This window comes from Jatropha curcas, chromosome 9 (genome assembly GCF_041381405.1).
Source record: "Jatropha curcas cultivar XTBG-Jc1 chromosome 9, XTBG_Jcur_1.0, whole genome shotgun sequence".
NCBI classification, from domain to species: domain Eukaryota; kingdom Viridiplantae; phylum Streptophyta; class Magnoliopsida; order Malpighiales; family Euphorbiaceae; genus Jatropha; species Jatropha curcas.
The window spans coordinates 4,911,567-4,923,874 of NC_143159.1; the positions used below are offsets into that span (position 1 = coordinate 4,911,567).

The 12,308-nt window shown below is 36.8% G+C and overlaps 4 protein-coding genes across 7 annotated transcripts; 2 read left to right on the forward strand and 2 right to left on the reverse strand.

The window, feature by feature from the left end:
* Positions 1-67: 67 nt before the first annotated feature.
* PEPKR2 (phosphoenolpyruvate carboxylase-related kinase 2) lies at positions 68-3,554 on the reverse strand. The gene is made up of 4 exons (XM_012212557.4): positions 3,270-3,554; positions 2,210-3,040; positions 1,058-1,354; positions 68-704 (listed from the first exon to the last, which is right to left on the reverse strand). The coding sequence occupies exons 2-4, from the start codon at positions 2,964-2,966 to the stop codon at positions 358-360; spliced, it is 1,401 nt and encodes a 466-aa protein (XP_012067947.1). The 5' UTR covers positions 2,967-3,040; positions 3,270-3,554; the 3' UTR covers positions 68-357.
* Positions 3,555-3,648: 94 nt separating this feature from the next.
* On the forward strand, positions 3,649-7,263 carry PUR7 (purin 7). The gene is made up of 12 exons (XM_012212558.4): positions 3,649-4,099; positions 4,247-4,348; positions 4,485-4,614; positions 5,093-5,185; positions 5,272-5,360; positions 5,562-5,642; positions 5,846-5,935; positions 6,098-6,187; positions 6,357-6,407; positions 6,514-6,560; positions 6,810-6,867; positions 6,975-7,263. The coding sequence occupies exons 1-12, from the start codon at positions 3,782-3,784 to the stop codon at positions 7,032-7,034; spliced, it is 1,209 nt and encodes a 402-aa protein (XP_012067948.1). The 5' UTR covers positions 3,649-3,781; the 3' UTR covers positions 7,035-7,263.
* A 128-nt stretch (positions 7,264-7,391) lies between these two features.
* LOC105630991 (glutathione transferase GST 23) lies at positions 7,392-8,623 on the forward strand. Its single transcript, XM_089725997.1, is given in 4 exon segments — positions 7,392-7,947; positions 7,949-8,092; positions 8,266-8,334; positions 8,336-8,623. Coding segments are annotated over 4 exon segments (693 nt in total). The 5' UTR covers positions 7,392-7,755.
* LOC105630668 (Tetratricopeptide repeat (TPR)-like superfamily protein) lies at positions 8,203-12,261 on the reverse strand. Of its 4 annotated transcripts, none has more exons than XR_001046689.4 (5): positions 12,110-12,261; positions 11,753-12,005; positions 9,521-11,301; positions 8,871-8,960; positions 8,203-8,720 (listed from the first exon to the last, which is right to left on the reverse strand). XR_001046689.4 is itself a non-coding variant. In XM_012212556.4 (3 exons), exons 1-3 carry the CDS (start codon positions 12,148-12,150, stop codon positions 10,060-10,062), a joined length of 1,536 nt encoding a protein of 511 aa, XP_012067946.1. In that variant the 5' UTR covers positions 12,151-12,261; the 3' UTR covers positions 9,396-10,059. The 4 variants fall into 4 exon arrangements, 1 of the variants encoding a protein (XP_012067946.1); XR_002284021.3 differs by having other exon boundaries at positions 8,871-9,190; XR_001046690.4 differs by lacking the exons at positions 8,203-8,720; positions 8,871-8,960 and having other exon boundaries at positions 9,396-9,734; positions 9,828-11,301.
* Between the last annotated feature and the right edge of the window lie 47 nt (positions 12,262-12,308).

The following is a 12,308-nucleotide window of genomic DNA, read 5'->3' on the forward strand; positions in this document are numbered from 1 at the left end:
TATAGAGTAATCTTGCAATGTTACATCCAACCAACTTAGCAAAGCACTGAAAATAGCCCCCATGAAATAAGTGTAAAGAAATAACCTAAATCATAAAATTTCCCGCTAAAATGTTATTTACAGAAGAAACTGTACATAAATTTCCTCATTCTTATCAGGGTATAACCATTATTAGGTTAGTTTGCGAATATAAGAACAATTACAGTCATATCCATTGGAGGATAAAACACCACCTTGAAATTATATGGCTAAGCCGACCTGTAACCTTCATTGCCCACTGTATATTGCACCAGGGCATGTTAATTTTAATCCCCAGCTTCAAAAAACAGTGGAGAAAATGTTGTTAGCATGTCAGAATCAAAATGCTCTACAGAGATTGTTAGCTGTCAGGTTAGATGAATGCTGCTGCTCTATTGGGCCTGCAGGCCCGCAGACTCTGCTCCTCTTTGGCTCTGAAATCTTCACATGAGAAATTGCCACCGCCAATGCATCCACCACACCGCATTCATCCTGCTCTTCTGACTTGCTGCTTAGACTATCGGATGGCGAATGATTATTTGAATCCACACCAGGAGAGCCACTTTCTACTTTGTTTCCATGTACCTCTGGTCGGCAAGGAGTTGGTCCAACTTGATTCTTCAATTTTGATTTGATAGACAGCATCTTTAATGTGCGCTCTGTGTAGAACAAAATCCATGGGTGCCCTGAACCAACACCAATTCAATGATCACTTTAGTGGGATCAACCAAAAAGAAGAGGGGAAAAAAAATCGGGAATGCAGTTGCTACCTGCGAACGGAATGGTATATGGGAGATTAATAAGAAGATATTAACATGTGGAAAGAAAAAAGGATTTGATTAGCAATTTAATTGGCTAAAAGTGAATACAATTAATGCGAGTGAGAAAAGGACGTGAGATAAAAATATCATCATTTGCATACTCATGAGGTTAGAATAGTTCACAATATCCATACTGGAGCATCAGGGTAACTAATCAGTCAAAGGATAAAAAAGATACAGTTTGTAATATTCAGAAATTTAAAGCATAAGGGACTTACTTAGCACTTCATCTGCAGTTATCCTTGCTGAGACATCCCTAGTCAGCATTCTTGAAACAAGATCACGAGCAGGCTTAGATACAGACTTCCATAATCCTGCGTGGAAATCAAGCTTTACGTTCTTGATTGCTTCAAAAACAGCTTCTAAGGAGTCCCCTTGAAATGGAAGAACACCAACCAAGAGAGCATGTAGGAGGACACCAGCACTCCATACATCAACCTTCTCAGAATAATTGCCAGACAAAACTTCTGGGGCAACGTATGCTGGACTTCCAGCCAAACCAGACAGTGTCTGACCTGCATTCAACATTCAATTGCACAAGGAAATCTTTGAGAGTATAAACAAAATGTACACACAAAGGACGTAGAATTTAACTTGGTATATAAATTCCTAAAGCAGTTCTCTAACATCTTTTAGAAATATTTGGTATTGCAAAAATTCTTTCTAAAAAGAATTAAAAAAATTAAAAATAAACAAAAATTTAGAAGGTTGACTGACTGGGAAGTTTACAGAGGGTCATAGAAAGCTATAAATTCTACTTACACCACAAGAAGTAAATGTGAATGGACTCCTAATTGAAAAAAAAAGAAAGTAGTAAGTTTATGTTCGGAGAGGTTAAACATTGGATTATGTATAATGCAACCAGAGAATGGCTCTGATATGTTCCACATTTACCGCCCGATTTAGAATAACATGCAAGGGCTTTTTCTGGTTCCATGTTAAAATTGTAGCTAAATAAAAAAGAGAGAAATCTTTTAGCTTTCTTCTTGAACAAAAACACATAATTGGAGCTAGACAAAATGCCTCTTCATATTAGTTTTCATACACATTCATGAAATTAAACTCCTTTAATGAAAATAAAAGAAAGACACAATACTATCTCCAATAATTCACCATACTTATTTCCTAAAGACTGTGCTTGCCAAAGACATCTAACACCAAAATATACTCGAGACACCCTGTCATCCTGCTTTCTTGCATTGCCTGATGTGCGTACTTTGGCAATTTGTCCTATCAACTTCCTGGATATACATATCAAATTTTTCCATTTTAACTCCGTGCTTAAAAAATATACAGGTAAGTTGACAAGAGAAAAACAAAAATGTCATAGATAGCAAATAACATTATGCAAGTTAGGTTGAGAGACTTGCCATTTGAAATTCTCATGGCCAGACCAAAATCAGCTAGCTTTAGCTTTCCTGATCTCATGAGAAGTACATTCTCTGGTTTTATATCTCTATGCACAACTCCCATATCATGGCAATAACTGATAACTGACATCACATCTTTGAATATAGTAGCAGCCCGTTGTTCCGAATACTGACCCTCTTCCATCATCTGGTCGATCAAACGTCCCCCAGAGCATAATTCCATCACAAGATGGAAGCAATCCGACTCTTCGTAAACAGCATGCAATGTCACCACCCCAGGATGGCCAGACAAGTGCTGCATTATCTCCACCTCCCTATGGACTGTCTCCTCCCCTTTCCGCAAGGTCTTACAAGCAAATTCTACTCCAGTTGCCTTGGACTTACATAACCAAACGGACCCAAATTTGCCACGACCAATAGTGGCACCTGCAACATAGTCATCCTCAATCTTATTCTTTCTACCTGTCTGAGTAGCAGTATCTATGCACCCAATTTTCCTTTTGAGACCTCTTCCAGGTGGCACCAAGGATGATGACGCACCAAAAGGTGGAGCGGTAGCAATGCCTGCAAGCCTACTTTTGCAAGAACTAACGGGTTCGCTACAAGCATTTTCTTTGCATCTCTTCTTTAGTCTATTGTAATCTTCTAGAGAATAATGGGACCTGAGATTTGATGATTTCGTCTCATGGGTAGGTGTTAATTCATTTTGTACATCCTCGCTTGCTTCAGTTTCACTTCCTTTCCTCTTCTTCCTCATCACATCAAATGTATTGAATTACGAAAGAAACTAACAAAATCGTTCCATTTTCATTGCGCCTTAGGGTTCCATTCCTACAATCAGAAAGAAAATAAATTGATGTCAAAATTCGTTCAACAAAGCTCCGATCTCGTAACATACAATGTAGATAAACCCTAAACCACTCGAATTAAAAAGATGTTTGATGACTTTTCTTCCATTAGCAATATCAGCAATCAAAAACACGTCAATTATTCCTCAATCAAAATCCAAATAATCAAATATATTAAAATCAAAAACCAGAAATTAGGGCAAAACACAAACCTTATGAGTCAAAATGTCCTTCGAATTCAGAGGCAAAACTGGTAAATTCTGCCGCAAAAGCAAAAAAATATATGCACACAAAACAAATCGGTGGTTCGTTATAGAAACAGACACGAGAAAGTAACAGAATTTGAAAATGGATTGGTACAAGAAACCCTAGAAATTTCGGATTCAATATATGGGTCAAGACGCTACATAATCAAGAATATAAGGGGGAAAAATCAGTTGTTTTTTTTTATTTTTTATTATAGAATAGGGAGGGCGACACAGAGAGGTCATTGAGGTAGTAGTTTTAGTCAAAAAAGTGTTTTGGATTTTATATTTTCTTCTAAGAAGCGACAAGTCCGCTATATAAGGCTATGGCTTTTACAAATCCGGGTCTAACCCAAATACCCAACACCAACCCAACGCCAACACTAACGCCTTACGCCTCTACGCATTATAAGTTGAATTCCATGTGAACGAACAAACAACATAGAGAAGCCGACAGGGACAGCGAGAAAACAGCAGAAATGTCTCAGTGCATGAGAGCCTTAAACCCTGTAAAAACCCTTCTCAATAACACCAATCTTTCAATACCCAATCCGAATTTCCCTTCAAAATCTTCCTTTGAACCCAAGTCCAAATCTAAATCGAAGAGATACCCGAGAATATCAGTTATGTCAGCACAGAATGACACTCATCAACAAAAATTGTCACTCGATGCTTTAATCAAGGGTAGCCGCAAAGACGATGCCCTTGCCGCCATTAAAGGCTCATTGTCTAATTGTCTGTCGGACACAAATCTTCATTTGACGGTTCCCGGTCTTAAATCCAAAACCAGAGGCAAGGTACCTTTGGTTTTCGATTGACGTTTTTCTCTGAGGTTTTTGTTTGATTACATTGCCTTTTCTGCATAAAAAGGATCCTAAATTCGTACAGAACTTGCTTGATTGTTTTGCTGGATTGTAAAATGACTAAGCAGCTTGATTTTGAAGGTGAGAGATATATATGATGGCGGGGATTATCTTGTTTTGGTCACAACTGATCGGCAGAGTGCTTTTGATAGAATTCTTGCCTCCATTCCCTTTAAAGGCCAGGTCTTTGATTTTTTTTTTTTTTCCTTTTGATTTTCTAATTGTAGGAGTATATTGATCAGTGGTTGATTGAACTTAGATATTGTTCAAAATCAGGGTAAAACCACTATTTGTAAATTCATAACTATCTTGCTCTCAGGTTCTAAACGAGACAAGTCTATGGTGGTTCAATAAAACTCAACACATAACTCAGAATGCGGTTGTAACTGCCCCTGATGAAAATGTTACTATTGCAAAGAAATGTTCAGTTTTTCCTGTTGAATTTGTTGGTGAGTAATTCTAAAGGTTCCAGATTCCTCCTTTTTCTTGCTGGCTTTAATTGAACATGCTTTCACCAATTCTGTGGCAGTTCTATGTTATTTAAAATAGCTCGGTTAATGACAGATTCTAAAATGACTTGTAAACTTGCTATTAAGCAACTTTTTATGTTAAAGTTACAATGCCATGGATATGAAAAAGTGGCAACGCTTGGATAAAATAAGCACTTGATAGTGAATGATGTAATGGGATTTTCTTTGGAAAATATTTTATGTACTTAATTTTGTATGATGGCGCAACATGCTTAAAGACATTCACAAATGACATAAATTTGTTCTAAAATTCTTCTTTTGGCGGTTTATTTCTCATGGAAAAACACATTCATATGTGTAAGAGAGTCTTGCAATTTTGTTAAATTTGGTTGTTTGAGGCTTAGGATTCTTGGGCATGAGTTCTTCAGTCGATCTTACTTGTACTGTTAATTTGTAGTTAGAGGGTATGTGACTGGAAGTACTGATACATCGCTATGGACGGTCTACAAAAATGGTGTCCGAAATTACTGCGGCAATGCCCTTCCAGATGGTCTAATTTCCTTCATCATTGTTTTTTTCTCCATTAAAAATTTTAACCATTTAAAGGCAATGGGCTGATATATGACCATGTTTTAGGACTGGTAAAGAACCAAAAGCTAGCTGTGAATATACTCACTCCTACAACCAAGGCTGCAGATCATGATGTTCCAGTTACTCCAGAGGAGGTTTGTTCCAATTTGAACTTTGAAATATTGGCCGAGTCTTGAAAAAAAGAAAAAAAAACCTGTTTTCTATGTCATATCTCTAAATGAACGCCTCTGTTTGTTGTGTTTATGCCCTATGACGGGCTTATACTTTACAGAATATTGTTCTCCTTTTCTTATTTAAGCTGTTTAAGTGCCTTATCTGCTTCATCTGCCTAGTAGATAGTGGAACGTGGGTTAATGACTCAAGCTGATTATGATGAAGCCAGTAGGAAAGCATTGAGCTTATTTGAGTATGGACAGGTGAATTCCTTTCCTCTTGACAATTTTTTTTGCTCATGATTCGATTTAGATGAAGCATAATGGTTCTCAACAAAATTAGTACAGAGAAATATCCTATTTCCAAGGAGGATTTCTGTTTCCACAACATGTATGCTTATGGTTGCTTAATGGCTGCTGGTATAGTGGTCGATATAACTAGTTACATCATTCCTTTGTACTTGCAGCGTGTAGCTTTAGAGCATGGCTTGATATTAGTGGACACAAAATATGAATTTGGGAAGGGCACTGATGGTTCAGTTCTTTTGATTGATGAGGTTTGAATTTTTTTGTTTTCACTGTAATAATTCATTGTTTCACTCTTTCTTTCTCGGATCATAGCACATACATACACGTTAACATACAATTGCTCGTGCACCATCAATCTAGACCAAATAATGTCCTTACATAAGTTTTATTGTCATGTCTTGAAATGGTAGGTGCACACACCTGACTCAAGCAGATACTGGATTGCCAATTCTTATGAAGAATGCTTTCAAAATGGTCTGGAACCTGAAAATGTCGATAAGGTGTGTTTTTCGGCTTAAGCTTGCCTTTTTATCTCACCTGTTCATTCAATTGATGCATGTGGCAATATCTTTCATGCTTATGTTTTTTTTTTTTTTTTGTTGGGGGGGGGGGGGGGGTGTATTATTGATCACTGATGATATATATATCAATTAAATTTGACATTTTTAGGAGTTCTTGCGGCTGTGGTTCAAGGATCACTGTGATCCATACAAAGATGAGGCAAGTCAACCTAAGAAGTCCAATTAAATATATTAGTTTTTATGCATCTCATCTTGTATATATGTATAGCTGTATGCTAAATCTCATCTGCTGATGCAATTTTTAGGTCCTTCCTGATGCTCCTGAAGAACTTGTTTGCGAGCTATCATGGAGGTAAGTTTCATGTCACCGTATTGAGCTTTGGCACCACTGATTTAACTAGAGATTGAGGAGATCTCAGCAAAGTGGCTATTAGAACCTCGATTGTCTGTTCTAGAAATTTTATTTGTTTATTCTTTGGTGAAATGGACTCCTAACTGGGACAACTTATGTTTACCAATTTTCATACCTTTATGTTGAAAAATAGTGAATTATATTTCCCATACCAATTAACAAAGATTTTTAACCTTGTTTTGATGCTAGATATATTTTCTTGTACGAGACAATAACAAAATCAAAATTTGAGATGCCAGAAACAGAGGTAATCTACATCAAATATACCTCGACGTCTTTTGACATCATCCAAAGTAAATTAGTTCCTTAATGCTTGCAAAGGATATTAAGTGACAATACATTGTCTTTGTGCAGGAACCAATACACGATCGGATCTCAAGAAATGTCAAACTAGCATTATCATCTTTGAAGTGATTCTAAAATCTAAAGTCTTATGCTTCACTAATTGAGATTATAGCAGGAACTGGAGGGTTATTCCCCTATTTGACCGTATTAGAGGCAATTAGTGTGGCTATTGAGGTGCATAAGAGGCCCAAGTTTTTATGAGTCACTTTACTCCTTGCAAATAATGAACTGGTCTTTTGTATGTGCATTTTTTTTTCTTTTAAAAAATAGCAATAAATATGAAGGTTAAATTTTTTAATTTGTTAAAATTATACAATTTTTTTTTTTTTAAATGCTTCTACCATTTCATTTCTCTACTGCTCTCGAGGTGTTGTCTTTGATTTGTTTATGGATTCGTTTTTAGAGTTGATAATTATAAGCTACGTATTTTATATATTTTATCGCTCTGCAATAGGTTTCCAACAAGCAGCGAAGGAAAGATATCCCTCCTGTCCGGGATCCATGAATGAAGAGAGAAAAAAAAAAAAAAAAAAAAGCTCAGCTCTTATATCAGCTATGAATTGGCATAAACAACTAAACTAAACGGGTCTGGTTATTCATCTTCTTTTATTTTTCCATTTTTAAGATAGTTTCCTTTTCAAATTTTGAATAAATGGGAGTATCAATCACTTTCGCTTCCAAGTACGACTAGTCATAGCGATAAGTTTGGAACATAGGAGAGCACTGATCCAAGTTGGCATTGGAAATAATTTATCATGCAGCAGTACCTTCAACACTTCTAAAGTCCACAATGGGTAAAGAGGAAGAAAAATTGCTAGGGTTTTTGGCAAGTCCTTTTGTCCTTAAATGGGCTTTGAAGCTGAAAGGGATGGAGTATAAGCGTCTAGAAGAGGATCTCTCAAACAAGAATCCCTTGCTGTTGCAGTACAACCCTGTTCAGAAAAAGGTTCCTGTGCCTGTACACAATGGCAATCCTGTGGCAAGAGTCAATGGTGATAATTGAATATATAAATGAAGAGTGGAAGGAAAATCCGCCCTCTCACATAGATCCTGGTGAAAGAGCTAAGAAACAGTTCTGGGCTAAATTTGCAGAAGAGAACTGAAGTTATATAATGTTTCAAACCAAAGTTTTCAGATGAACTGGTTAAGAAAGACCAAAATAAGAAAATTCACTAGCAAATAGCAATCACACTATCAGACATGCATTTTTCTTGGAAGTTCACATTTACTGCTATAGTAGAACACAAGATTAAAATCTTTTCTTCTTAAAATTCATTGATATGCTCATCTTCTATTTCAGTGCATGGCTGTGATCATGCATACATTTGTCACAGAAGGGGAGGAGAAGGATGAGGTAGTGAAAGAAGTTAAGAGAGAAGCTGAAGACTCTGGAAAGCATTTTGGAGGGGAAGAGATTCTTTGAAGGTGAAAGAATAGGCTATTTGGAGATTGCTACAGGATGGATTCAAATAGTTGAGGAAATTGCGAGTGTAAATGTGATTGATGCAGAAACCATGCCTCTGCTCGACACTTGGTTTGACAATTTCCTTCCAGCTCCTGCTATCAAGGAATTTATCTCTCCCTGGAATAAATTGAAAGAACACCTAAAAGGGTTGTACAATTTGTGGAAGGCTTCATCATCAACCTTTAGCCCTTAGCATCACTCCTCATTGTAACATATTAATGGTGACTGTCTCTCTTATGTGCATGATTGCTTGTTGGCTCTATTATATTAATAATCTGCTGTATTGATGACTGAAATATCATGTAATTAGAATTAAAAAAAGAAAAAAAAAAAACAAAAAACAAAACTCAGCTAAATTACGCAGCAGTAGCATTTTGTGCATTTGTTGTAACATAAAAATAATAAGAGCAGTTAAGATATTGATTGTGGGAAACTGATACCTCTGTTACTTCTTTATAAATGTTAATTTGTTCCAAAAATACAAGCAGATGGCTAGTCCGTCATTGAGCCTGCTGATAAATCTAATGTGCCTGTTAACAAGTGAGCAAACTCAAATGAGAAGCTATGAAACCAAGTAAACAACTTTGAGAAACAGAATAATAAAATGCTCATGAATTAACTGGAAAAGGAAAGGGAAATAAATATATTGAGAACAATCTCCCAAACAAGATTTATTAATGTGATGCAGGACTATTTGCTCCTTGCATGAGATCCATATGGGAATTCCATAATGGACGGAATAAGCTGGCTAAGTTTGCATCTGAAAAAGGTAAATGAAGAAGTTAGCTTTCATGTCTCGTTATTATTCTATTGTAGCTGTAGGCTTATACATTTTACTCCACAGCTTTGCAATTAGAACTTTGTGGCTCCAATACTTCAGTCATTAAGAACTCTGTAAAGTTAAAATGTGAATTTTTGTTTATCAGAAATCATACGCATATCGGATGAGAGACTTGGATTGGATGTGTTTCAAATGTCATATGATTATTTTCTTACACAAAAAAGGAACAAAACCAGAATGATTAATGAATCCTTCAATTGCTTTAACAATGTGTCAGCTTTAATTTACAATGGATGATATACAACTTACAAAATCTAACTCTTCCTTCCGTCTAAACAATTAAGTGGCCCAGATGCTATTCCAATCCATGAAGGCAAGCATGCGTGCATTTACAGCGGAAGGGGGTAAGAAGAGAGAAAGTTATAAATGAAGCTGAAGCAAGGGGTCTAAAAGGAAGACAATCCTTTGGAGGTGAAACAATAAGCCTTCTGGTTCTGTACATTGCCTGTGGCTGTATTGACATCTGTAAAGGAAGTCATGAACCGGAGACCATTACTTAGGTTGGTGATTGGTTTGAAAATTTGGTTGAAAATCATAATTTAAAAAAGAGCACTACCTTGCCATAAATTGTTAGCAAATATCAAAAACTTCCTCTTTAACACCCATCGCCCGAATGCCACATTAAGGGAAGAAAGTTATATTGACCTGGTTAGCACCATTTGTGGCTGCAAATACCATGGGATACCAGCCATTGTTTGTAGAGTTTCATGATGAGTATTATACAAGGTGTCAGTTGTTATCCACCAGTGTCTGCAGACATCCACTATAAACATCAATGCGCTGATATATCAGACATGCGAACTGAAAGCTTGAACAAGGACAGAAGTCTCATCATCCATCTCAATTTTGTCCTTCTCCATCATTTTAAGGATGTGAAAAGGTGCTCTGCGTGCATGCAGGTGCATTCTAAGGAGGATTTTATACAGTGGTAAACTTGCAACACCAAAATGATGGATAACCTGAATACAGCAGTTTGCATCTCCTAAATTCCTGTTCTTCTCCAAGTACTCTGCGATGGCCATTAAAATACCATGTGATGGTCTCCAATCACAATATTTCAACATAGAAAATGCTTCCTTCATGGCAATAATGGCCTTATCCATCTTTTGGCTTTTCACCCATCCCTCCATTAGAATCTCCCATGTCTTATAATTTGGGCATCCACCTCTTTCCAATGTGTGAAGATGTAATGACTCAGCTTTGTTTATCATTCCATTCCGCACATATGCACCAAGAAGGACATTGGAGACTCTAATGTCGTATTTCCAACAATTGGACTCCCATTCCATAAACACTTTTTCAGCTTTTATAAATTCACCTACCTTAACCAAGCATGACAGTATACACATGTAGTTGGAACATGTAATTCTTCCACCAACGGCTTTACTGGCTTCCCAAAGCCTCCAAACTCCCTCATTATTCTTCAATGAGGAATATAGTGTAATAAGGAAGAAGTAACCAAGGCGATTACTGGTAGAGAGCTTTCTCTCTGCATTTTTAAGGGATGAAAGAGCTTTATCAACAAGGCCTACCTTTACATAAATATTGGCCAAAGTGGACAGAGTGCTCCATCCAACTTCAACGTTTTCATCATTCACCATTTGTTTGTATACCATCTCTGCTTTAGTGACATCAGATGCCTCACCACATGAACTCATCCAAAGATTGTAGGAGAGAATATTTAATGGTATTTTATTGTTCTTCATTTCCAGGATAACTAAGGGTACTTTCTCATAATTTGACGTGGCCATATAAAGTTTCATCATCTCATTAAATGGATGAGGGCTCACAATCAACCCCAAGCCATTCAGATTCATCATCAAAGCCTCAGCTTTCACTATGTCTCTCTCTTTTACATAGCCATGAAGAAGAGGAAGAGAGGCAGCTTTTTTTGAAGCAGAATCAGGTATAAGTTTGAAATATTCTTCTGCCTCCTTTAAACCTCGCACTTCCATGATTAATTCCAGTCTTACGGCACGATCTGCTGCTGACATGCGAAAACCTTTTTGAGCTTCCATCCATGTGCCTATCTGCAAATTAACAAAATAACAGAACTACATATAGAGAAACGCAAGATGTTTTGCCACATAAGTTAACCAAAGACGAACAGAATCACCTAATAATTGTAACAAACATCTAGTGAGCATAAAGAAGAAAGTAATAAAAATTCCTACAAGAAAAAACTTGTAATTGCTAATAGCAAGTTAGAAGATGGCGAGATAGAGTTTTCCTTCAGACATTAATACTCTGTTAAGAAAATGTATCTTGAAAATGTAACACTTTCCACTATTTGTTGATAAATCAGACATCTACCACTTCTAACCATTTAATTGTGCAATGTCATATAAGTATGAATCAGGATTGCAAAGAGAATCAAGACAAAATAGAGAGAATTTTCTTGAATTGCATTCCAAAGGGATATTAGGCCTACTACAGTATCGAATTGGAAAGCGAGAAACTAAAACAGTTATTAGAACGAACCTCAAGTGCATGCTTGTAGCGCCTAGATTGCACCAGTAGTCTAGAGATGTATCTGAGCTGAGAGATTGTAACCTCGCGGCCATTATCGACCCATTTCTGAAGGATAGAGGTTGCGCTTGCCTCAGGCGATTTCATTCGCATAATTTCGCTTTTGAGATTGCCATTGCTATTGCTGTATTGCAGGGACGATTCAGCGAAATTATTGATTTGCGTGAACATCGACAGTTTTCTCTCCTCTAATTCAGGTTTACAACTGCAATCAAATAACATTTTCATTGAGAGAACTTGAACTATTTATTTACGCAAACTAAAAAAGAAAAAGGAAAAAGAAAACTGAGAAGTGAGAAGTGATTTTACCGTCTGAAACAGGAAATGAGTGAGCGACAGCGTATTGCCATAGAAGCGAAGCTTACTTTCGGTTTTGCTCTCGAGGTGGAGGCTCTGTAACCTCTGTTTAATTAGGTGCTGTTTGGATGCGATATGTTTTTTCGTTTTTTGCCGCGTGGCCTTAAAATACTTCCAGTTAAACGGTACCGTTTTTCTTTCTTAACCCATG

Excerpts from the sequence above, each read along its gene's own strand:
- PEPKR2 (XM_012212557.4), bottom strand. The coding sequence starts at position 2,966 with ATGAGGAAGAAGAGGAAAGGAAGTGAAACTGAAGCAAGCGAGGATGTA. Across the intron at positions 1,355-2,209 it reads GGCCATGAGAATTTCAAATG|GTCAGACACTGTCTGGTTTG; the intron begins GCAAGTCTCTCA and ends TGTTGAATGCAG. Across the intron at positions 705-1,057 it reads AACTGCAGATGAAGTGCTAA|GGCACCCATGGATTTTGTTC; the intron begins GTAAGTCCCTTA and ends GTGTTGGTTCAG.
- PUR7 (XM_012212558.4), top strand. The coding sequence starts at position 3,782 with ATGTCTCAGTGCATGAGAGCCTTAAACCCTGTAAAAACCCTTCTCAAT. Across the intron at positions 5,186-5,271 it reads CGGCAATGCCCTTCCAGATG|GACTGGTAAAGAACCAAAAG; the intron begins GTCTAATTTCCT and ends ACCATGTTTTAG. Across the intron at positions 6,868-6,974 it reads TTGAGATGCCAGAAACAGAG|GAACCAATACACGATCGGAT; the intron begins GTAATCTACATC and ends GTCTTTGTGCAG.
- LOC105630668 (XM_012212556.4), bottom strand. The coding sequence starts at position 12,150 with ATGGCAATACGCTGTCGCTCACTCATTTCCTGTTTCAGACG. Across the intron at positions 12,006-12,109 it reads CTCATTTCCTGTTTCAGACG|TTGTAAACCTGAATTAGAGG; the intron begins GTAAAATCACTT and ends ATTTGATTGCAG. Across the intron at positions 11,302-11,752 it reads GCTACAAGCATGCACTTGAG|ATAGGCACATGGATGGAAGC; the intron begins GTTCGTTCTAAT and ends GTTAATTTGCAG.